This window comes from Oncorhynchus clarkii, chromosome 6 (assembly GCF_045791955.1).
Source record: "Oncorhynchus clarkii lewisi isolate Uvic-CL-2024 chromosome 6, UVic_Ocla_1.0, whole genome shotgun sequence".
Lineage (NCBI taxonomy): Eukaryota > Metazoa > Chordata > Actinopteri > Salmoniformes > Salmonidae > Oncorhynchus > Oncorhynchus clarkii.
Genome location: NC_092152.1, coordinates 77,402,121 through 77,427,692, shown reverse-complemented (window position 1 = coordinate 77,427,692; position 25,572 = coordinate 77,402,121). Strand labels below are relative to the sequence as shown.

At 45.2% G+C, this 25,572-nt stretch overlaps 1 protein-coding gene across 1 annotated transcript in view; it reads right to left on the bottom strand.

Moving 5' to 3' along the window:
- Positions 1–21,067, bottom strand: part of LOC139411634 (protein unc-13 homolog C-like) — a 223,348-nt gene extending 202,281 nt beyond the window's left edge. Inside the window, exons 1-4 of the mRNA XM_071158229.1 lie at positions 18,458–21,067; positions 16,783–18,319; positions 1,112–1,134; positions 214–263 (exon numbers count right to left, since the gene is read on the bottom strand). Of these exons, the coding sequence (XP_071014330.1) occupies positions 214–263; positions 1,112–1,134; positions 16,783–18,319; positions 18,458–20,872 (4,025 nt within the window). The 5' untranslated portion in view covers positions 20,873–21,067. The remainder of the gene's footprint in view (positions 1–213; positions 264–1,111; positions 1,135–16,782; positions 18,320–18,457) is intronic.
- Between the last annotated feature and the right edge of the window lie 4,505 nt (positions 21,068–25,572).

Below are 25,572 nucleotides of genomic sequence, written 5' to 3'. Positions count from 1 at the left end.
AGCTGTACAGCTGCATGGTTGTGGAAATAAATAACTATTTTAGCTACGCAGACTTTGGGAAACCTTCCATGTTTAGTCGATGTGAATGTCCCAAATGGTACCCTATTCCCTATATAGTACACTACTTTTGACCAGAGCTAGTAGGTCTCTGATCAAAAGTAGTACACTATATAGGAAATAGGGTGCCATTTGGGACAGTCAGAAGTCACTCACCCTCCGACAGCCTGTAGGCCCAGTACTTTGGGATCCAGCACATTGAGAGGCTGCAGAGAGAAGAGAAATACAACATCACACAGCTAAACATACTGTGGCATGGAACCATTCACAAATAGGAGGTGAGGCAACACAAACACACACACACACACAGCAAACACACACACATAGCAAACACACAAAAGCCCAATTTGGAAAAGTACTGTCCATCTGGAGGTCAGATCAGGACAGAAGTATTAAAGAAATAAACTACAGAGGGAGGAGAGTTGAAGCAGTGTGTGTGTGTGTGTGTGTGTGTGTGTGTGTGTGTGTGTGTGTGTGTGTGTGTGTGTGTGTGTGCGTGTGCGTGTGCGTGTGCGTGTGTGTGTGTGTAGGCTAAGTAGAGCACAGAGGGAGGGAATGGAGATCCCCCTCAGGGCAAGTTGAAAATGATTCCATTTCAATGTGATTTCCTGAGCTGGTATTCAACACTAAGACAATAGAATGTGTCGTTCATGGTGCTCAGGGCCACAATTTGTTTTATAACACTTCATCCTCTCTGATCCCTTCCCCACCTAAACACAAACACACACAAAAAACATACATTTGGAAATGGACGCAAGCACACACAGAATCGATACACACACGTGCACACAGACACACAGATACACACACACACAGTACTGAATACAAGACGTTACCACCCAAATCATTCAGAAAAAGAAAGGATAGAGAAACATAAACAATCAACAGTAAAGGTCCACAAGGAACATGTAGCACTTTCAAATGCAACTATGACATGGTCACACACACACACGCACCTACGCACACACACACACACCTACGCACACACACACACGGATGGAAGGAGGGAAATCATGTGGGTCTACATGAATTTGATTAAACAATGATTTTAAACCTTGTTGTGTGGTGGAGGTTTTTCTGAAAAGAGAAAGAAGGAAAGAAGCATAGGAAGTTAGACAGGAGCTTCTTAAACAGTCTGAACTTAGATACAATAATACAGTATATGTGGTTCTGTCTCTAAATACATACAGTATTAAACATGTGTACAGTCCCCATAACTAGATACAATACTATGTGTTTATGTCTCTAAATACATACAGTATTATACATGTGTAAAGTCCCATAACTAGATACAATACTGTGGTTCTGTCTCTAAATACATACAGTATTATACATGTGTAAAGTCCCATAACTAGATACAATACTATGTGTTTATGTCTCTAAATACATACAGTATTATACATGTGTAAAGTCCCATAACTAGATACAATACTGTGGTTCTGTCTCTAAATACATACAGTATTATACATGTGTACAGTCCCATAACTAGATACAAAACTGTGGTTCTGTCTCTAAATACATACAGTATTATACATGTGTAAAGTCCCACAGTTCCTAACAGAATAGATAGAGTACTAGATATAGTACTACATGGAGCACAATAAGAACCAGTACTATAGATGTGGTTCAGTTCAGTCTCTTACTACAGGACATAGATACAGCCATATCTGGTGGTGGTCCTGTTGCTCAGTTACTAGAGCTTTGTGATTTATGTCTATAAATGAAAAGCGCTCTACAAATGCAATTTATTATTATTATTATCATTATTATTATTATCATTAGCAGCAACGCCTTTTGTTCAATTCCTGCAGGGGTCACATACGCATAATAAAAATACATGCACTCACTGGAATGGAAATCCCTTTGGATAAAACATCTGCTAAATTAAAGTGGTATATAGGGATAAACATATTTCAGTGCTATAGAGATGTTTCAGTACATTATTTTTTACTTCAGTTTTTCCCAACAAATTTATACAGACAGAAACAGTCAGTTTGTGCCGGAGGGATAGTAACTGTGAATAGACACACTGTAACACAGTGAAATAATCCACTTTCTGCCCGATACAATGTACAATAGAAATACCTATGTACAATATACTGAATTAGCTGGAGTCACACCAATGTACAATGTACTGAATTAACTAGAGTCATACCAATATACCATGTACTATATGGAGGAATGACAATACAATACACGAATACATGGACTGATACTGTAAGTTATTTAGCAGATGTGAACTCTGACATTCTGTTAGACATGGTTTTGATGATAGTGTTTTTAATAATGCAGTGCACTGCATATTTAACTGACAGAAAATGATTGGCGGTGGACAGCAGTACTCTAACCCAATGATAACTTTTATGTCTCTCCATAACCCTAAAGTAAACTACAAGCTTCATTTAAATTAACAGGGCTACACCGGAGAGTGTCCTAGGTGTTGAACCGTTGATGATAATGTTGTAGTCTTAAAGAGATAGCGCTACACAGTACAGGGCAGTGTAAGGACTTCACTACTGTTCTGCCACTGATAAGTGTCAGCATAATCAAGATCAAATACTGCCACGCATAAAAAACAACACTCGGTGATATACTAGGGCTAAGTCCTATATAGTGCACTGCTTTTGGTCAGGGCCCATAGGTGCTAATTGGGATGCAGTCACTGTGTGAACTAGCATTGTTTACAGAAGGCAGGTCAGCGCTAGCTGCCACTGAGAGACCTCTGTCATCACTGTACAAGGAAACCCCAGACTCTGAACACACTAGCAAACTATAGATCAGGAAAGAGTTCAAACATAAGATTGGAAATGCCATGGAAACGCCACACACTTGTCCCTCATGGGGGATAGATCAAAAATCTCCTCATTGCCGCCCATCAAAGTTAGCCTATACATTTAAGCTATTGTTTAGTTAAGTGTATTTAACACTATGTTGGTAAAAAATGAGCATACAATGTTTGTATGTGTGTCAACCCCATTACATGTTAATAATGTCATTGTCACCAATCAACTGCATTACATATAAAAACGACTGCAAATACCACCACCAATTTCTATATGGCTAGCTTATCGAAACGGGAGTCGGCATTTTGCATATTGTTTTTCTAAACCTGAAAGGACAACTTCGAAATATTATGCGGCATGCAAATCAGATTGTATTAACCACATTGTGGGCCTGTTAGAACACATAAATCATTACAAATTTGACTAATATCCACTTTGTTAAATCATCTTTTTTGAATGGGTGCCAATGACAGCATCCTTGTTCTATCCGCCATGGTCTGCATTCCATTGATCTCTTCAGCACATGTAAAGAATACATTTTCAAACAACCTGCTAGCCCCAACACTGGACTCAATGTACCTCTTTAGCCATGTTAAGATCAGTGAAGCTACTATGATAGGTACAGCTACTGTAACATAGGAAAAACTAATGCAGGTCTGCCAAGTATACAGGTACAGCTAAGATATAGTAGGTGCAGAAAATCTAGATACAGCTCAAATACAATTGGTCTAGCAGCAAATCTGGAAACATAGCACAGCTAACATAGGTACAGCTAAGATGCAGGACATCTAGGTGCCACTCAAAGCTAAGGCAAATCTGGGTAAGTTCTAGCAAGGTCCAGCTGTGCCACTGAGACACAGAATACAAAGACGTTTTAAAAGGTTATAAAAAATACCCACTTAAATCACTGGAAAAGAAACAAAACATAATCGATTTTTAAGAGGAAAGCTGGTTATGTTGTCAGCAACCTCATTGAGATAACAGTAAATCCAGCTAGTCAGATGCAGAGGAACACTTATGGTCACACAGGGCATTGATCCGAAGTCAGTGAAGCAGCTAGCCTGCTGCAAGCTAACAGTTTAACTAGGAGGCAAGCTGCAAGCTAACCATCACCAAGCACGACCCCTCCAAACACCTATAATTGTATTTGTTACGTACACAGTTTACAGCAGGCATAAAGGTGTAGTGAAATGCTTGCATACTAGCCTCAACATTGCAGTACAATGTCAATAACAATCAAAAGTCACTAAAAAATAGTGACTTAAGTAATTAGAGGAAAGTAACATGCATAGTAATAAAACAGATATGTATACAATAGGATATACAGTATAAATTATGAATATGCTAAGTGTGACTGTATTACAAATATAAAGTGGATAGTGTCTTGGTTGCACAGTTGAATAAATAGACTATAATACCACAGAGCATGGTCACACAGGGCATTGATCCAAAGTCAGTGAAGCAGCTAGCCTGCTGCGAGCTAACAGTTTAACTAGGAGGCCTGCAAGCTAACCATCAACAAGCACTAAACCCTCCCCTGCAAGCTAAAAATAAATCAAATCAAATCAAATTTTAATTGTCACATACACATGGTTAGCAGATGTTAATGCGAGTGTAGTGAAATGCTTGTGCTTCTAGTTCCGACAATGCAGTAATAACCAACAAGTAATCTAGCTAACAATTCCAAAACTACTACCTTATAGACACAAGTGTAAGGGGATAAAGAATATGTACATAAAGATATATGAATGAGTGATGGTACAGAGCGGCATAGACAAGATACAGTAGATGGTATTGAGTGCAGCATATACATATGAGATGAGTATGTAAACAAAGTGGCATAGTTAAAGTAGCTAGTGATACATTTATTACATAAAGATGCAGTAGATGATATAGAGTACAGTATATACATATACATATGAGATGAATAATGTAGGGTATGTAAACATTATATTAGGTAGCATTGTTTAAAGTGGCTAGTGATATATTTCACATCATTTCCCATCAATTCCCATTATTAAAGTGGCTGGAGTTGAGTCAGGGTGTTGGCAGCAGCCACTCAATGTTAGTGGTGGCTGTTTAACAGTCTGATGGCCTTGAGATAGAAGCTGTTTTTCAGTCTCTCGGTCCCAGCTTTGATGCACCTGTACTGACCTCGCCTTCTGGATGATAACGGGGTGAACAGGCAGTGGCTCGGGTGGTTGTTGTCCTTGATGATCTTTATGGCCTTCCTGTGACATCGGGTGGTGTAGGTGTCCTGGAGGGCAGGTAGTTTGCTCCCGGTGATGCGTTGTGCAGACCTCACTACCCTCTGGAGAGCCTTACGGTTGTGGGCGGAGCAGTTGCCGTACCAGGCGGTGATACAGCCCGACAGGATGCTCTCGATTGTGCATCTGTAGAAGTTTGTGAGTGCTTTTGGTGACAAGCCGAATTTCTTCAGCCTCCTGAGGTTGAAGACGCGCTGCTGCGCCTTCTTCACGATGCTGTCTGTGTGGGTGGACCAATTCAGTTTGTCCGTGATGTGTACGCCGAAGAACTTAAAACTTACTACCCTCTCCACTACTGTTCCATCGATGTGGATAGGGGGGTGTTCCCTCTGCTGTTTCCTGAAGTCCACAATCATCTCCTTAGTTTTGTTGACGTTGAGTGTGAGGTTATTTTCCTGACACCACACTCCGAGGGCCCTCACCTCCTCCCTGTAGGCCGTCTCGTAGTTGTTGGTAATCAAGCCTACCACTGTTGTGTCGTCCGCAAACTTGATGATTGAGTTGGAGGCGTAAGTGGCCACGCAGTCGTGGGTGAACAGGGAGTACAGGAGAGGGCTCAGAACGCAGCCTTGTGGGGCCCCAGTGTTGAGGATCAGCGGGGTGGAAATGTTGTTGCCTACCCTCACCACCTGGGGGCGGCCCGTCAGGAAGTCCAGTACCCTGTTGCACAGGGCGGGATCGAGACCCAGGGTCTCGAGCTTGATGACGAGCTTGGAGGGCACTATGGTGTTAAATGCCGAGCTGTAGTCGATGAACAGCATTCTCACATAGGTATTCCTCTTGTCCAGATGGGTTAGGGCAGTGTGCAGTGTGGTTGAGATTGCATCGTCTGTGGACCTATTTGGGCGGTAAGCAAATTGGAGTGGGTCTAGGGTGTCAGGTAGGGTGGAGGTGATATGGTCCTTGACTAGTCTCTCAAAGCACTTCATGATGACGGAAGTGAGTGGTAGTCGTTTAGCTCAGTTACAATGGTGGCCCTCTTGAAGCATGTGGGAACAACAGACTGGGATAGGGATTGATTGAATATGTCCGTAAATACACCAGCCAGCTGTTCTGCGCATGCTCTGAGGGCGCGGCTGGGGATGCCGTCTGGGCCTGCAGCCTTGCGAGGGTTGACACGTTTAAATGTTTTCCTCGCGTCGGCTGCAGTGAAGGAGAGTCTGCATGTTTTAGTTGCGGGCTGTGTCAGTGGCACTGTATTGTCCTCAAAGCTGGCAAAACAGTTATTTAGTCTGCCTGGGAGCAAGACATCCTGGTCCGTGGTGTTTCCGGTCACCTTGCCCTGATTAAAAGCAGTGGTTCGGGCTTTCAGTTTCACGCGAATGCTGCCATCAATCCACGGTTTCTGGTTTGGGAATGTTTTAATAGTTGCTATGGGAACGACATCTTCAACGCACGTTCTAATGAACTCGCTCACCGAATCAGCGTATTCGTCAATGTTGTTGTCTGACGCAATACGAAACATATCCCAGTCCACGTGATGGAAGCAGTCTTGGAGTGTGGAATCAGATTGGTCGGACCAGCGTTGAACAGACCTCAGCACGGGAGCTTCTTGTTTTAGTTTCTGTCTGTAGGCAGGGATCAACAAAATGTAGTCGTGGTCAGCTTTTCCGAAAGGAGAGCGGGGCAGGGCCTTATATGCGTCGCGGAAGTTAGAATAGCAATGATCCAAGGTTTTTCCAGCCCTGGTTGCGCAATCGATATGCTGATAAAATTTAGGGAGTCTTGTTTTCAGATTAGCCTTGTTAAAATCCCCAGCTACAATGAATGCAGCCTCCGGATATATGGATTCCAGTTTGCAAAGAGTCAAATAAAGTTAGTTCAGAGCCATCGATGTGTCTGCTTGGGGGAGAATATATACGGCTGTGATTATAATCGAAGAGAATTCCCTTGGTAGATAATGCGGTCGACATTTGATTGTGAGGAATTCTAAATCAGGTGAACAAAAGGACTTGAGTTCCTGTATGTTGTTGTGGCCACACCACGTCACGTTAACCATGAAGCATACGCCCCCGCCCCTCTTCTTACCAGAAAGATGTTTGTTTCTGTCTGCGCGATGCGTGGAGAAACCAGCTGGCTGCACCGACTCCGATAGCGTCTCTCCAGTGAGCCATGTTTCCGTGAAGCAAAGAACGTTACAGTCTCTGATGTCCCTCTGGAATGCTACCCTTGCTCGGATTTCATCAACCTTGTTGTCAAGAGACTGGACATTGGCGAGAAGAATGCTAGGGAGTGGTGCCCAATGTGCCCGTCTCCGGAGTCTGACCAGAAGACCGCTCCGTTTCCCCCTTTTACGAAGTCATTTTTTTGGGTCGCCAGCTGGGATCCATTCCGTTGTCCTGGGTAAAAGGCAGAACACAGGATCCGCGTCGCGAAAGTCATATTCTTGGTCGTACTGATGGTGAGTTGACGCTGCTCTTATGTTCAGTAGTTCTTCTCGACTGTATGAAATGAAACCTAAGATGACCTGGGGTACCAATGTAAGAAATAACACGTAAAAAAACTAAAAAAAGCATAGTTTCCTAGGAACGCGAAGCGAGGCGGCCATCTCTGTCGGCGCCGGTAGTGCCAATACAGTATGACCAGCAGCTAGCCTTCTGCAGGCTAACAATACAGTATGACCAGCAGCTAGCCTTGATGCAGGCTAACAATACAGTATGACCAGCAGCTAGCCTTGATGCAGGCTAACAATACAGTATGACCAGCAGCTAGCATTGATGCAGGCTAACAATACAGTCTAACTAGCAGCTAGCCATCTGAAAGCTAACAATACAGTATGCCCAGCAGCTAGCCTTCTGCAGGCTAACAATGCAGTATGACCAGCAGCTAGCCTTGATGCAGGCTAACAATACAGTATAACTAGTAGCTAGCCTTCTGCAGGCTAACAATACAGTATAACTAGTAGCTAGCCCTCTGAAGGCTAACAATACAGTATAACTAGTAGCTAGCCTTGATGCAGGCTAACAATATAGTATAACTAGCAGCTAGCCTTCTGCAGGCAAACAATATAACCAGAAGATAGCTTTCCTTGTAACAATACATAATGACCAGCAGCTAGCCTTCTGCAGGCTAACAATATAACCAGAAGATAGCTTTCCTGGTAACAATACATAATGACCAGCAGCTAGCCTTCTGCAGGCTAACAATACATAATGACCAGCAGCTAGCCTTCTGCAGGCTAACAATACAGTATGACCAGCAGCTAGCCTTCCGCAGGCAAACAATTTAACCAGAAGATAGCTTTCCTGGTAACAATACATAATGGCCAGCAGCTAGCCATCTTCAGGCTAACAATATAACCAGAAGCTAGCCGTCTTCAGGCTAACAATATTACCAGAAGATAGCTTTCCTGGTAACAATACATAATGGCCAGCAGATAGCCATCTTCAGGCTAACAATATAACTAGAAGCTAGCCGTCTTCAGGCTAACAATATAACCAGAAGCTAGCCGGCTTCAGGCTAGTAATATAATCAGGTGCTGAAGCGCTTCCCATTAGGAGCCTTATGTTTTGGCCAAATTCTCCATCCCACACCCGCACAATTCCAGTCATAGACTTAAAGGCATTGGATTGGTTTAAAAGTTGGCTGGAGGGAGTCCATGATGGGAAGTGTGCAATTCAACACTTCGTAATAGTCTTCTGCAGGCTGACAATATAACCAGGTAGGCCTACTGACCCTTCCTACCAAGGTCTGTGAGGCTGGGCCTCAATACCAACACACAAATAATTAGAAAAAGTAACAGCAAGAGGGGTGAGAGGGGGGAACGAGAATAATAGAGGAAGAGAGAGAAGGGAGTGAGGGGAGAGAAAGAGAGAGGAGGGAAGTGAGAGAGAGGAAGAGAAAATAAGAGAAAGAAAAGAGGGAGAGAAGAGAGTCATCTCATGACTCATCACACGTTCTCACGCTGATGACATTTAACATAATAATGATATTACAGAAACCATGATAAAGCAATGAAACAGATTCAGTGCACCATTGCATTAGTTATCACTGGCGTACCGGACACCACCTTGTGGGACCTCCCGCACAAGGCAGGAGGTCACATAAGCTCTGGGGACCATTGCACCTGTCATCGATGTCATTTTGACAGTAACCCTCCAAAAATTAATTCAGCAACTTTTTAATTTTTACATTTTTAATATGTACTAGGAAGCTAAGTGTTTGTTTCTTGGGCTTCAGGAATGTGACTGAAAAAGTGCCTCAGGCCTTGAAAAGAAAGCATTTAACTGACTGCAAGTATAAGGGGATATCGGTGAACAAATGTTGTGGTCAAGGCTACGAAGGTGCCAGTGTAATGAGTGGAGCTTACTCAGGTGTTCAAAAGCTAATTTCAGACCGAAAGCCTAATGCTTCTTAGTAGGTCTTTATGAGTTTTAGCTTAGAAAACAATCTCTCCGCAGTAGTAACAGTTACAGGAATAGTAAAAACAGCATGATTGCCATAGCAACATCAGGTAAACTGCAGGGGGAGTGGTGCTTCAAATACAGCAGTTCTGCAACATCTTTAATTGAGCCTCTCATTATCCTTAATTGCCGGCCTCAACACGTTATGAAAAGAGATTTACTGCGTAAGAAGCTCTGGGGACAAGTAATCTGGATACAGGACAGTCAATAAATTGCCAGATGCAAATTGTCATCTTTAACAGACAACAGTTCTTGAGGGCTTGAACAAAAAAAGCGGTTTTCGCTTTCATTCATACTATAGTGAACCTGCATTTGAGTTGTGGGGTTTCAATATCAACAGTCCCTTATCTCTGGTATATCTTGGCATGCATCATTCAAGACTAAGTTTAAATTGTGTGCAACACAATGGAAATGCAGAATAATGGAAAATGTCTCAGGAAAGACTGTCTAGTTTGGCAATACTCAGTATGGAAAACAGTCCACAACCTAGACGTACAGGTAAAAACATTTGCACACAAATAAGGAGGACTTCAGGAGATCAGGGGAGTGTTTCAAGTTGGATTTCATTTGTTTTAATTTAATCTATCTTGAATATTGCAGCCCATTTGTGTAGGCTATTAGCCAGACAAAAGTTCACCAATAAATAGTGGCTGAATTTATCCTCAAGTCGACTTATTTTTTCCTCATTGTTAGATCATTTTATGTGTAATTTGTATAAAATATTTTGTATAAATAGCAGCTAAATATGGTATTTAGCTATAGACAGTACACTGCATAAGGAAACAATCCCTAGTAAGCTAGTGTTTTAAGGGTAATTGACTGTATTATTTGGCAATAATAGGCTGGTTTTACGCACAACTACTTTCTATCCAAGCTGGGAGAAAGTGCGAGGACGCGCAGGTTCAAGTAGCATATACAGGATAGTTATATTGGTAGCTGATTAGTATGCTGTGGCATCGAACATTTATCTTTGGGATTTGGGATGCTTCCTCTTGTGTTGTGGCTGTGGCAGACCGAGGCAGGGAGACGGGACTCAAATCCTCAGCCATTTCCAGTGAGAGAGAAAGACAAAGTCAAAGCTATACAGCCATTTTCCGGGAAGGGAGAGAGAGGGACTCAGAACTACAGCCATTCTCAAGGAGGGAGGAAGACGCTCCACGTTAGCTCAGAATCTCTGTTGATAATCCCTCCCACAGCCTAAACCACTGGAACGTCTGCTGCCAGGGACAGACTGGGACCAGAAATCCAAACATACCAGCCAATGTTTACCTTGAGGCCCCCATTATTAGCCAAATATTAATAATTATGCGCATAAAAAACAGATTTAGACCGGCCAACTTGGCTATAGATGGATCAGCCCATCTAGCATTTGCCTGACTGTCCTATGGCTAGTTCATTTCTGACTACTGCAGATCTGGAGCCAGGGCAGAGCCACAGAGCCAGTCAACTCAAAGTATTGATATTTGAACAGCAATCTAGGCCCAGAGTTAGTAGGACCCCATCACAACAATTAACATAACAACACAACTCCCTCTCCTGCTTTCCTTTTTAATGCCACTTTATTTGCATCTTTTATATATAGACGCTTATAGAATGTGGCACAGTGTGCCAGGACCAGGGTCTGCCTTTCTCTGCCTCTCCCAGGAGAAACCATCCGCAGCCAACAGTGGCAGCAGTAGTAGTTGAAAGAGGCTACAGTACACTACCATACAAAACTCATATAAATATTTTAAGCAAGGCTGACCTGGTTAGAGAATGCCCTTGGGAGCCCAAATTAGCATCTCAATACAGTAATGGCAGCTGTAACACTAACACTAACAATAGCAGTGTTAGTAGCAATAGCTGTAGCTGTAAGTAGCTGTAGCTGTATTCATGCATGTACAGTATAGTCGTAGCTGTAGAAATAAAAATAGATTAGGCTCTAGCAATTGCTAAATACATTTTAATTACCAATAGAAATAGATGTAGCAATGACAACATAACTAGAAACAGAATTAGCAATAGCAATAGAATAAACAATAGCAAAATAACTAGCAATAGCAAAATAACTAGCAATAGCAAAATAACTAGTAATGACAAAATAACAAGTAATAACAACAGCAGCAGCATTAGCTGTAGCTGTAGCCATATCTGAACTGGGTAAAATACAAGTGTCTAATACTTTACAATGCTTGAAGTGTGTTTGTTTTAGCTTGCCTGGTAATGAAACCAATTACCAAGGAATAGTGCCCAAGTGCAAAGTACGCCCTGCTTAAAGATCAAGTCTTTGAAAATATGTACTGTATGTATTTATATTTAATATAATGTATCTATAATAAAGGGGTATGTTGTGTCCTACATTGTTACATAATATATAGGTGTGAGTATGCTGTATCCATTAGCCTATACTGTATATTTCATTTAGTGTGAGTTCGTTGTATCCAATATAATGTGTACATGATCTACTGCTGTGAATGCGTGTGTGTGTTTGTGTGTGTTTGTGTGCGTGTGTGTGTGTGTGTGCGTGTGTGTGTGTGTGCGTGTGTGTGTGTGTGTGTGTGTGTGTGTGTGTGTGTGTGTGTGTGTGTGTGTGTGTGTGTGTGTGTGTGTGTGTGTGTGTGCGTGTGTGTGCGTGCGTGCGTGTGTGTGTGTGCGTATGCTGTGCTGTGAGTGTAGCTGTGCACTATAGCTGCTACCACATGTAGGTCAAGAGCTTGTTCAATTAAACAAGAGACAGGCCTCGCCATAGCTCTGATTTAAAAACCTTTCTTCATTCCACTTAAAACAGTTCATTGTTTGCTTCACTAAATGTCACGCCCTGGCTTTAGTATTCTGTGTTTTCTTTATTATGTTGGTTAGGCCAGGGTGTGACATGGGTGATTTATGTGTCTTGTTTTGTCTAGGGGTTTTGTAGTCTATGGAGTTGTGTTCAGTTGAGTGTTCTAGGTAAGTCTATGGTTGCCTGGAGTGGTTCTCAATCAGAGGCAGGTGTTTATTGTTGTCTCTGATTGGGAACCATATTTAGGCAGCCATATTCTTTAGGTATCTTGTGGGTGATTGTTCCTGTCTCTGTGTTTTGCACCAGTTAGGTCTGTTTCGGTTTTTCGCCGTTAATTATTTTAAATATAGTTTTCACGTTTTCATCTTTCATTAAAGATGTTTATAAATAACCACGCTACATTTTGGTCCTCATGTCCTTCCCAGGAAGAAAACCGTTACAGAATCACCCACTACAACAGGACCAAGCGGCGTGGTGACAGGCAGTGGTAGCAGGAGCAGCACAAGGAGGAATGGACATGGGATGATGTGTTGGACGGCAAGGGTTGCTACACATGGGAGGAGATCCTGGCGAGAAAGGATCGCCTCCCATGGGAACAGGTGGAGGCAGCTAGGAGAGCAGAGGCAGCCGGAGAGAGGAGTCGTCGATACGAGGGAACGCGGCTGGCAAGGAAGCCCTAGAGTCAGCCACAAAAATGTCTTGGGGGGGGCACACAGGAAGTGTGGCGAAGCCAGGTAGGAGACCTGCGCCAACTTCCTGTGCTTACAGGGGGGCGAGAGAGACCGGGCAGGCACCGTGTTATGCTGTGGAGCGCATGGTGTCCCCGGTGCGGTACATACCAGCTCCTCGTATCGGCCGGGCTAGAGTGGGCATTGAGCCAAATGCCATGAAGCCGGCTCTACGCATCTGGTCTCCAGTGCGTCTCCTTGGGCCGGCGTACATGGCACCAGCCTTGCGCACGGTGTCCCAGGTTCGCCTGCACAGACCAGTGCGGGCTATTCCACCTCGCCACACTGGCAGGGCGACCGGGAGCAGTCAACCAGGTAAGGATGGGCAGGCTCGGTGCTCCTGCACGGTCCGGTCTATCCAGTACCACCTCCACGCATCAGCCCTCCGGTGGCAGCTCCCCGCACCAGGCTTCCTGTGCGTGTCCTCGGCCCAGTACCACCAGTGCCGACACCACGTACCAGGCCTGCAGGGCGCCTCGCCTGTCCAGCGCTGTCAGAGCCTTCCTCCTCTCCAGCGTGGCCTGAGCTGCTCGTCTGCCCAGCGTCGCCTGAGCTGCCCGTCTGTCATGAGCCGCCAGAGTCTCCTGTCAGTCATGAGCCGCCAGAGTCTCCCGTCTGTCATGAGCCGCCAGAGTCTCCCGTCTGTCATGAGCCGCCAGAGACTCCGTCTGTCATGAGCCGCCAGAGTCTCCCGTCTGTCATGAGCCGCCAGAGTCTCCCGTCTGTCATGAGCCACCAGAGTCTCCCGTCTGTCATGAGCCGCCAGAATCTCCCATCTGTCATGAGCCGCCAGAGTCTCCCCTCTGTCATGAGCCACCAGAGTCTCCCGTCTGTCATGAGCCGCCAGAGCCGCCAGTCTGTCATGAGCCACCAGAGTCGCCAGTCTGTCATGAGCCGCCAGAGCCGCCAGTCAGCATGGAGCAGCCAGAGCCGCCAGTCAGCATGGAGCAGCCAGAGCCGCCAGTCAGCATGGAGCAGCCAGAGCCGCCAGTCAGCATGGAGCAGCCAGAGCCGCCAGTCAGCATGGATCTGCCAGAGCCGCCAGTCAGCCAGGTTCCGCCAGAGCCGCCAGTCAGCCAGGATCCCCAGAGCCGCCAGTCAGCCAGGATCCACCAGAGCCGCCAGTCAGCCAGGATCCGCCAGAGCCGCCAGTCAGCCAGGATCCGCCAGAGTCGCCAGTATGCCAGGACCGGCCAGAGCCGCCAGTAGCCCAGGATCCGCCAGAGCCGCCAGTCTGCCAGGATCCGCCAGGATCCGCCAGTCTGCCAGGATCCGCCAGAGCCGCCAGTCTGCCAGGATCCGCCAGAGCCGCCATTCAGCCAGGATCCGCCAGAGCCGCCATTCAGCCAGGATCTGCCAGAGCCGCCATTCAGCCAGGATCTGCCAGAGCCGTCAACCTGCCTGAGCTATGTCTTAGTCTTGGGCTACCTCTCAGTCCTGAGCTACCTATCAGTCCTGAGCTACCTATCAGTCCTGAGCTACCTCTCAGTCTTCAGCTACCCCTCAGTCTTCAGCTACCCCTCAGTCTTCAGCTACCCCTCAGTCTTCAGCTACCCCTCAGTCTTGAGCTACCCCTCAGTCCCGAGCTACCCCTCAGTTCCGAGCTACCCTTCAGTCCGGAGCTGCCCCTCAGTCCAGTGGGGCCCTTTGTTAAGGTTACTAGGCCAAGGTCGGCGGCGAGGGTCGCCACTCAAGGGACGCTAAGTAAGCGGACTAAGACTGTGTTGGAGTGGGGTCCACGTCCCGCGCCAGAGCCGCCACCGTGGACAGACGCCCACCCAGACTCTCCCCTATGGGTTTAGGTGTGCGGCCGGGAGTCCGCACCTTTGGGGGGGGGGGGGGGGGGGGGGGGGGGTACTGTCACGCCCTGGCTTTAGTATTCTGTGTTTTCTTTATTATGTTGGTTAGGTCAGGGTGTGACATGGGTGATTTATGTGTCTTGTTTTGTTTAGGGGTTTTGTAGTCTATGGGGTTGTGTTCAGTTGAGTGTTCTAGGTAAGTCTATGGTTGCCTGGAGTGGTTCTCAATCAGAGGCAGGTGTTTATCGTTGTCTCTGATTGGGAACCATATTTAGGCAGCCATATTCTTTAGGTATCTTGTGGGTGATTGTTCCTGTCTCTGTGTTTTGCACCAGTTAGGACTGTTTCGGTTTTTCGACGTTTTCTTATTTTGTATAGTGTTCACGTTTTCATCTTTCATTAAAGATGTTTATAAATAACCACGCTGCATTTTGGTCCTCTTCTCCTTCCATGGAAGAAAACCGTTACACTAAATCAATAATAACCACTTATACAGACCGAGAAATCATTTTTCTTTGGCCATATGTTTGTCTGATTAACCTTGCGCTTTTGTCTGCAAACCTGAGCTGCAGAAAAAAGCATTATTCCAGTATGTTTAATCAGATTCATTAAATCATGTTTTTCTGAGGTGTAACAAAACAAATCTAATATTCACTTTAATCAAAATGAGCATTTTTAAGCAAATTAATAATATAATTTCAGCAGGTTTCATGAGATTCCAGCCATAGTCTAAGGTATACCGACCGGTTGATTCATTTAGCAGATCCCAAAGGGGAAATGTAATAGCAGAGCAATAAGACAAATCATATTTTGACATTATTATCAACTCTTAAAAGTGGGTCAATGTTCCACTAAAAGCATTGACGGAATTCACAAGAATAGACCTAGTTCACTAAATGGAAAGGGTAATGTGGAGAATAGACCTAGTTCACTAAATGGAAAGGGTAATGTGAAGAATAGACCTAGTTCACTAAATGGAAAGAGTAATGTGGCTCCAGGCATGGTAAACACACACCACTTGAATTTGAGGTTCAGTTTTAAGTTCATATTTCTAAGCTGTCAGAAACAGTGAGTTCTTTTGCTTTCATTGTCCGAATATCCCTGATGGTCGATGGTAATGGATGGAATCCATGTTGTTCGAGTCTTCGCTAATCTGATTGCATTGTTCCCTGGAACATAGGTGTTGTACCGTTTTAGATCCATAAAATGTTCATGAGGAAGAGACATACTCACTAAAAATCAGACAACTCTCCAACTGAAAATAGCCGCTTGTATTCTAAAATAAAAATCCATCAGTTTAAGTCAGCTGTAAAGTGCTGCACCACGTGGATTATGTTATACATACCTCTAACCCTGACACTAACCTTGCCCACCTTCAAAGAAAACAGTCGTCCCTTCATATTAGCATCAAGCACAAAATCAATGACCAATTCCAGAAGATGCCAGGAGCAAATCAAACAGTCAAAGTCAACCTGAAAGTCCCTGAAATCCCAACACCGGTGGAACAGATGCTGGGGGTTTCCAGGAGCTCGTGCATATTCCACTACAGGCCTCAGTCTGATCCTCAAGGATTCTCTACCAAAGACATGTTCAACTGACACCAATCATTCCACACCTCAGATAAATGTCTGTGTTCAAATGTCATGGATCAAAGTCAGTACACAAACATATCTATTTTATAGTGCATACTTTACATGCACTGTACTGTTAACTGTATGATACATACCATAATTTGAACCTTATGACCTGAACTGAGTAAAACTTTCTGCACTACACTGGTGCAATGCCAAAGATGAGTAAAGAGAGAAGACAAAGTGTAGCAGCCTGGTCCCAGATCTGTTTGTGCTGTCTTGCAAGATCCAATGGTCCAACTTGCCATGACAACTACCATAGCAGTTGGTTATACAGTGCGAACCAGATTAGGTTGTAATGTGTAGTAAAGTGTAGTAATGTGAAGTAAAGTGTAGTAAAGAGAAGGTGTAGCTACCTCCAGCCAGGATCTGCTGCTGCAGCTCATCCATCTGCTTCCTGTAGGCCCTCAGCGCAGCCTCCTTAAACGTTGGACGGATTCGCTTTTTGGGCGGAGCCTCTGCAGGCATCTCCTCCTTCTCCGGAATGTTTTTGTTCTCATCCTCTAGGTTTTCCATCCTCTCCGACACAGATGCTTCGGAGGCCTCCTCCATCTCATCCCCCTCTTCCATGTCCTCCATTAACTCCTCTTCCTCCTCCTCCTCCTCTTCTTCCTCCTCGTCAGGCTCCTCCACCTCGACATACTCCACCATGGCCTCATACTCTGCTGTGTCCTCTGCCGTGTCCCCCGTCATGGCATCATCAACGTAATCCTCACTGTACTCCTCGTCGTAATGCTCATCCAGACTACAGTCATACTCCAGAACGACTGCAGCCTCCTGGGTGGCCTCAACTTCATCAGAGTCCTCGTAATCCTGGGTGGTAGCCTCATAGTCTTCAGAGACATAATCCTGAGAGGCATCAGGATCATAATCCAGTATGGGCTCCTCAAACTCCTCTGTCTCTTCTGTGTCGTTGGCGTTGGACCGGTTCTCCAGGTTGGCCAGGACCTGCTCCATCACCCCGACATAGGCGGTCTCGTTGTCCTCAAGCTGGTCACCAGTGGTAGCCTCATCTTCATCTTCAGCCTTGTAGACGAAGGAATCTGTGTAGACGTCTGAGTCGATGGTGGTGCTGGAGTCGTTGGCCGTGGAGGTGGACAGTGTGCAGAAGCGGCCCATGAAGGAGCCTGAGTCTGGGGGTGGCTCTGGGGGAGCGGCACTAGGTGGAGGGCCTGACTTCCACACCACCTCCAGGGCTGATTTTGCCTTCTTCAGTGTGGAGCCGAACCCAAAGCTGAAGGATGGAGCTTTGTCAGTGAGGTCAATGCTGAGGCGGCTGCTCCAGGACTTGGGCACCTCCTCTACAACTTTCTCGGACCGGATCTCGCTCTGGCTACGGTACATGGTGGATGACTTGGTCTGGCTCGGTTGGAAGCTGTGTTTGACATCAAGCTCAGGGAATGTTTGGGTGGATAGTTCAGGGGCTTCTTTAGCTGCCATTTTAGGAAGTGTGTTAGATGCCCCTTTAGGAACCATTTTAGGTGTCTCTTTTGTACGAGTTTTAGAAGTGTCTTTGGGAGGTGTTTTCACAGCCTCTTTTGGACTTGTTTTAGGAGTGTCTTTGGGAAGTATTTTCACAGCCTCTTTTGGACTTGTTTTGGGAGTGTCTTTCGGACTTGTTTTGGGAGTTTCTTTTGGGCTTGTTTTGGGAGTGTCTTTCAGAGGTGTTTTAGGAGCCTCTGTAGCAATAGCTTTAACAATTTCTTTAGGAGGTGTTTTAACATTCTCTTTAGGAATCATTTTGGCTGTTTCTCTTAGTTTAATAGTTTTAGCAGCTTCTTCAGCAATTGATTTAGCAACCTCTTTTGCCGGTTTAGAAGTCACTTTATAAATAGTGTTAGAAACCTCTTTAGGAATAGTTTTTGCAACCTCTTTAGGAATAGTTTTAGCAACCTCTTTAGGAATAGTTTTAGCAACCTCTTTGGGTGTTTTGGCAACCTCTTTAGGAATAGGTTTAGCAACCTCTTTAGGTGTTTTGGCAACCTCTTTAGGAATAATTTTAGCAACCTCTTTAGGAATAGTTTTAGCAACCTCTTTAGGAATAGTCTTAGCAATCTCTTTAGGAACAGTTTTAGCTAACTCTTTAGGAGGTGTTTTAGCTTTAGGAGCTGCTTTAGAAGTTTCTTTAGGAAGTGTTTTAGCAGTCTCTTTAGCTTTAGGCTTATGGACAGGTGGTGTTACAACAGGTTCTTTCGCTACGATAGGGGCTGTGTAAAGAGTAGTGGGGGGAGCACTACCCAGCCGGGCACTCTCTAGTTGGGTGATCTCCAGTGGGGCAGTGTCCAAGAGGGTGCTTTCCACCATATCCAACATGAAAGTCTCCTCCCCTTCAAATGCCAGGTCCACCTCCTGACACTTGGTTATGTTCTCAGGGAAGCCAGGGATGGCAGCTGGGTCAAAGGGGCTGCTGACCTCAGACACCAGGTTCTGCTCTGTGGAAGCGTCCAGCCCAGAGTCTGCTCCCTGCTCCAGGTGAGGCCAGTCCTTCCATGGGGAGAGGTCTCCCTGCAGAGACAGCTGTGAGCCGCTGTAATGGCTCCTATCCCCAGACATGCAGATCAACCCATTGCTCACCCCACTGTCGATGGTCTCGGTGGTCTCGGCCTCGTTGGGCTCAGCGTACGGAGGGTTCTCCTGGCTGAGGGTCTGGCTGGCATACCATGATGACGCCATGTCCTCCTGCTTCCTCTGCCACAGCTCCTGGTCTGAGGAGGATAGTAGAGAGCTGCCATTGGGCCGGCTGAAGTACTGGCTCTCTGAGAAGTCTTCAGAGTAGGACTGGCAGAGCTTGGAGCAGTCAGACTCGGAGCGGCTGAGCTTGGGGGTGGAGTAGTCGCTCTGAGAAAGCCAGCCGGGGGTGAGGTCACCATAGTAGGGCTTGGAGGCTTTGTCAGACTCATCATAGGAGTCATCAGCGTAATGAACTGAGGCAGAGTAGCCTGCCTCATCCAAAGACCGGCTACCGTGCTCATGGTGACCGTGCCTCTTTTTATCTGCTTTATGTTTGTGAACGGGCTTAGACACCACCATTGCATATTTGTTCCTGTTTAGTTCGTCTAGCTCCTTGTCACTGTCCATAGAGTCCCAGTCATCACTCTCAGCTTTGTCCTTGGCTGAGACCTTAATGTCCATGCTCTCGTAGGTTTGAGAAGAGGACATTTCTCCTTTATCTTTCTTTTCCTTCACATCATGAGTCGTTAAGCTATCAGTGGATACAGATATACCAGTCCCCTTCAGTTTGTAGCATTTTTTCAAAACTAAATCTCTATCTGAGGGGGTTGAGAATATTACAATAATAGGCCTAGGTTTTGCATTGGAACATTCTCTTTGTTGCCCTAACCGATGGGCTAGCTCTATTTTAAGTGTTTTATGTGCTTCAGCAAATCCCATTTTGTCCTTTAGAATGTGATAGATGAGACTCTCAGTTTTCTCAAGCTTCTCCTCAGGGACGTTTATAAACCTCAGGCTGGCCTTGTTGGCCTGGTGGCTGACCTGCTTGATGTAGTCGTGGATGTCTCGTGTCTCTCTCCGGGACTGGACAAAGCCAGTACGCAGTTGTTCGATCTCGGTCTGCACCACCTCCACGCTGGAGGAGATCTCGTCGATGGAGTTCTTCAGGGCATTGACGTGTCCCCTGAGCTCTGAAAGCTCTGTCTCGATCTGGCTGATGCCCTGCAGCTCCTTAAAGATCATCTCCATCACATCCTGGGTTTGGTTGATGCAGCCTGTAGAGCTGGAGCCGGCTTCTAAGGCAGAGGTTGACTTCTGCTGCCTCCCAGCCCGGTCCAGGGACTTGCTCCGGATACCCAGGGTCTTCCTCCAGTTGCTCACCTCGGAGTCCGAAGACACGCACTCCTGACTCTTTTTCCATTTCCTCAGCTTGCGTAGCGCGCCAAGTCGGAGAGTGTGCAGACTTGAGCGCTCCACCCTCTCACCCTCTGAGCTGCCATCGGAGGGCGCCAGACTAATGAGGCTCTTCCTGTTCCGTCTCACTGGCATGGTGTGAGATTTCTGCTCATCGAATCTATGCACAGGTTTGGCCTCGCTCAGGGAGTCAGAGTATTCGCTATTGATGGAGAGGATCTCCTGGAAGATACTCTCATTATTGTTCAGCAGAAGAGTGTTTTTCGGGAGTCCGTTGGCTATCGCTACACGGTAACTGAAAGTCGGTGAGAGAGATGAGCAGTCATTTTTTCCGTCGTCTAATTCAAGAGAGATGTTACGCGCCGAAGAGCATTTGCTGATATTTTTCACTGTGGTTTTCAGAGTGGTGGAGAGTGTCGGCGTCAGGTTACCTTGGTCACGCAAATCAGTGGTGGTCAATTTGGGCTCTTTATTGTCACTACTCTCTTTCTTCTTTGTGGGATTCACCAATTTCTTTGTAAACATTCCTTTGCAAATCTTCACGATGTAAGATGATAGGGTCTGGAGCAGGGCAGAAACCATGGAAGGCAATGCTTTGAGAGACGTCTATTAAAGATGCAGTGGAGCAGCTCTGCTCGGACTGAGGAGCCAGCGGTGGAGGAGCCAGCGGTGGTGTTGGTGGAGGAGGGGGAGAAGGAGGAGGGACGGTGGAGGGAGCGTTAACCCCCAGGCAGACACAACTCTGACAGGCCTGCGTAGATGAGCTTGTGTCAAAACTCCAACTCTGTATATCCGAGTGGTGGACGGGAATCACTGTGAAATCCACTGGCTCTCCACAGGACCAGACGCATTGCTCTGCAAAAAGAGAGAAACAATAGGAACTGTTAGTAAAGGCATAGAAGAAAGATACTGGAGCATATAGATACTATAACAGAGATATTCTAGCACAGATACTATAACACATTGGAACTATAGAAAATATGTACTATCGCATATACATAATTTAGCACAGTGATACTCTAGCACACAGACACTCCAGAAAACACAGATATACTAGTACACAGATATACTAGCATACAGAAATACTAGCACACAGATATACTAGCATACAGAGATACTAGCACACATATATACTAGTACATAGATATACTAGCACACAGAGATACTAACAGACACATATACTAGCACACAGATATACTAGCACACAGATATGCAAGCACACAGAGATACTAGCACACAGATATACTAGCACACAGAGATACTGGCACACAGAGATACTAGCAGACATATATACTAGCACACAGATATACTAGCACACAGATATACTAGCATACAGAGATACTAGCACACAGAGATACTAGCACACAGATATGCTAGGACACAGATACTTTATCATCAGATAATACAGCACACAGAGATATTAGGATTGCACAAAGCAAGAAAACAGCAATGTTCTTATCATGAAGAAGGATTAATCTGATATCATTGAGGTGAAACCCTGCGCAGTGAGCCACACACAAAAATCCATAATATCTACAGTTTCACACTGGGAAAATCGTCACAGGCTCACTGTGGACCGTCAAAGACTGTAGTAGGATGGGATTCACACAATCCACAACCAATGAGTATGCTTGATTTAATTTGGGTAAAATAAAGTAAGAGGCCCATGCATCACAATAAAAATCAATTTAAGTGAACTGTCCACCAGTAGAATCTTCTGCTAGTGCTTTTATGGTGTGTGTGTGTGTGTGTGTGTGTGTGTGTGTGTGTGTGTGTGTGTGTGTGTGTGTGTGTGTGTGTGTGTGTGTGTGTGTGTGTGTGTGTATGTGTATGTGTATGTGTATGTGTGTGTGTGTGTGTGTGTGTGTGTGTGTGTGTGTGTGTGTGTGTGTGTGTGTGTGTATGTGTATGTGTATGTGTATGTGTGTGTGTGTGTGTGTGTGTGTGTGTGTGTGTGTGTGTGTGTGTTGTGTGTAGTTTTGTGTATATGTCTGCATACGTGTGTATGTGCGTGAATGCATATCTTGCGTGTGTGTTTGCGTGAATGTGTAGGCTGTGTGTGTATGTGTGTGTGTGTATGGATTTCTCACTGTCAATAGAGCCAATGGCCACATTGATACGCATCCTTTTTACAGCAGGAGGCAGGCTATAATTACTTCAGTAGTTAAAATGCTCTGATACACCACCTCACACACACACACACCACACACACCACACACACACATACACATCATAATGCTCCAACACACAATGTCCCCACATACTGCTGTGGAGGCCCGGCTCTCTTGCTCGCCCGAGGTAAATACACAATTACACTCTAACCACGCTAACTAGCTATATTTTATTCATCTCAAATTAGAGATTCAGTGAAATGAGTGGGTCTGAACCCAGTGACTGGGTCTAGATAGTACTGAGTATGCATGGTTTGATGTGTTCGATATAGTAACGTCATTACTCCCTGACCCAGATCAGTCCTGGTATCTCTACCAGGGCAGACTGAGATATGTTCTGTTTCTGACCCATTACACACCATGCCCCCAGAGGCTGGTGCTTTCTATTCTGGCTCACAAAGATAGCTATTATAGAAAGGTATGGGGGAAATATTGTACATATTATCATTATTATGATTTACATAATGAGAGTTGATCATTGAAGTAATATGTTTTTTATTGCCATAGGGCTCTAAGGCACTACAATCATTGAAATAACAGGGCTGGGGGCTTTAGCTAATAGTAGTGAAATAATAAGGGAATAAGGGAATAAGTGTGCCAATTCAGATTTACACCAGAACTGTGGGATTAGGTGCCCTGACTGAGCAACACAGGGATGAACCCCAAAGCCTCTCTCTCTGGATGGTATTCTGAAATTAGATCCATGCGCTTATCTTGAGTTTTCACTTAAGTCTCCCATTGTCCCACATCAACACATGCCTTACACGAAGGTCCAAATTGTGCACGCTTATCTCAATCCCGAATCAAGCCCCCCATGATTGGCTACCTGTGAATGGCTGGCGAGGGGTGGCTGGATCTGATTGGCTAGCTGTGAGCAGCTAGCAAGGAGTGGCTGGATTCGATTGGTTGGGTTCGATTGGCTAGTTGTGAGCGGCTAGCTGTGAGCGAGCAGCTATGAATTTCTGGATGTGATTGGCTAGCTGTGAACGAGTAGCTATGAAATGCTGGATGTGATTGGCTAGCTGTGAGATGGTGGTTGTGATTGACTGTCACTGGCCACGAGAGGCAGCCAGTGAGAGGGGACTGTTGTGGAGCTTAAGCCGGCAGCTGCTCCACATCAGTTCAGGGGTTTAACCACTGATGCATTCATGGTCTTATGACCACAGAGACAGACTCTCTCTCTCTCTCTCACTCTCTCTCTCTCTCTCACACACACACACACACACACACACACACACACACACACACACACACACACACACACACACACACACACACATACACACACACACACACACACAATGCTCACGTGAAATGGGCTGTGAAACATAGCATCAGCATTAGCCTTTACTGCTGGGCTGTGACCGTGAGCCAGTAGGTCTAACAACATGGACTGGGTCGCTTGGCATCAACAACAGACCATTTTGCATTCAACAGGCGTGCTGCTTTATATGGCGATAGCTAGGAGATTATTTCAGATGTTACTTTCACAATGTGCTTTTCAATGTGTACTGAAGAAAAATATAAACACAACATGTAAAGTGTTGGTCCCATGTTTCATGAGCTGAAATAAAAGATACCAGAAAAGTTCTATACACACAAACATCTAGTGAGCATTTCCCTTTTGCCAGATAATCCATTCACCTGACATTGTGTGGCATATCAAGAAGCTGATTATACATTACACAGGTGCACCTTGTGCTGGGGACAATAAAAGGCCACTCTAAATTTTGTCACACAATACAATGCCACAGATGTCTCAAGTTTTGAGGGAGCGTGCAATTGGCATACTGACTGCAGGAATGTCCACCAGAGTTGTTGCCAGATAATTGAATGTTAATTTCTCTACTATAAGCCGACTCCAACAACGTTTTATAGAATTTGGCAGTATGTCTCACCGACAACGTGTAACCACGCCAGACCAGGACCTCCACATCCGGCTTCTTCTCCTGCGAGATTATCTGTGACCAGCCACCCAGACAGCTGATGAAACTGTGGGTTTGCACAACCAAAGAATTTCTGCACAAACTGCTCATCTGCGTGCTCGTTGTCCTCAGCAGGGTCTTGACCTGACTGCAGTTTGGCTTCGTAACTGACTTCAGTGGACAAATGCTCACCTTCGATGGCCACTGGCACAACTTCATTTTATAGATGGCAATTCGAATGCACAGAGATACTGTGACGAGATCCTGAGGCCCACTGCCGCCGCAATCACCTCATGTTTCAGCATGATAATGCACGGCTCCATGTCGCAAGGATCTGTACACAATTTCTGGAAGCTGAAATGTTCCAGTTCTTCCATGGCCTGCATACTCACCAGACATGTTACCACCAATTGAGCATGTTTGGGATGCTCTGGATTGACGTGTATGACAGCTTGTTCCAGTTTCTGCCAATATCCAGCAACTTCGCATAGCCATCGAAGAGGAGTGGGACAATATTCCATAGGTTACAATCAAGAGCCTGATCAACTCTATGTGAAGGACATGAGGAAAATGGTGGTCACACCAGATACTGACTGGTTTTCTGATCCAAGCCCCAACTTTTTTTTTCAGGTATCGGTGACCAACAGATGCATATCTGTATTCCTAGTCATGTGATTAGATTAGATTAGGGCCTAATAATTAATTTATATTGACTGATTTACTTATATGAACTGTAATTGTTGAATGTTTCGTTTACATTCTTTTCAGTGTATTTAGTAACGTAATGAGCTAAAAAGCCTGGTGTAGGGATTAAGTCTCTGTAGAATTGACATATAATCTTCATGCAAAGTCTCCTTAGGCTACAAATACATCCCACATATTGCACATATGAACCCTTGCAACAATTTTTTTCCCCCATTTGGTAAAATGTTGGTGATATGAAATATTTCTAGTTGTATAGTCAATATAAGTGTTGGTATTACAAAGCTACAGCCTGCAACTAGAACCTCAGAAAGTGTCGTCCCTAATATAATATAAAGGGAAACAACTGTCATTACAGATGTGTACTAAGATCTTTTACAGGTTGTGTCCCAAATAACACCTATTCTGTATATTCTGTAGTGTGCACTACTTTTAATTAGAGCCCTATGGTACACTATATAGGGTATAGGGTGCCATTTTGGAT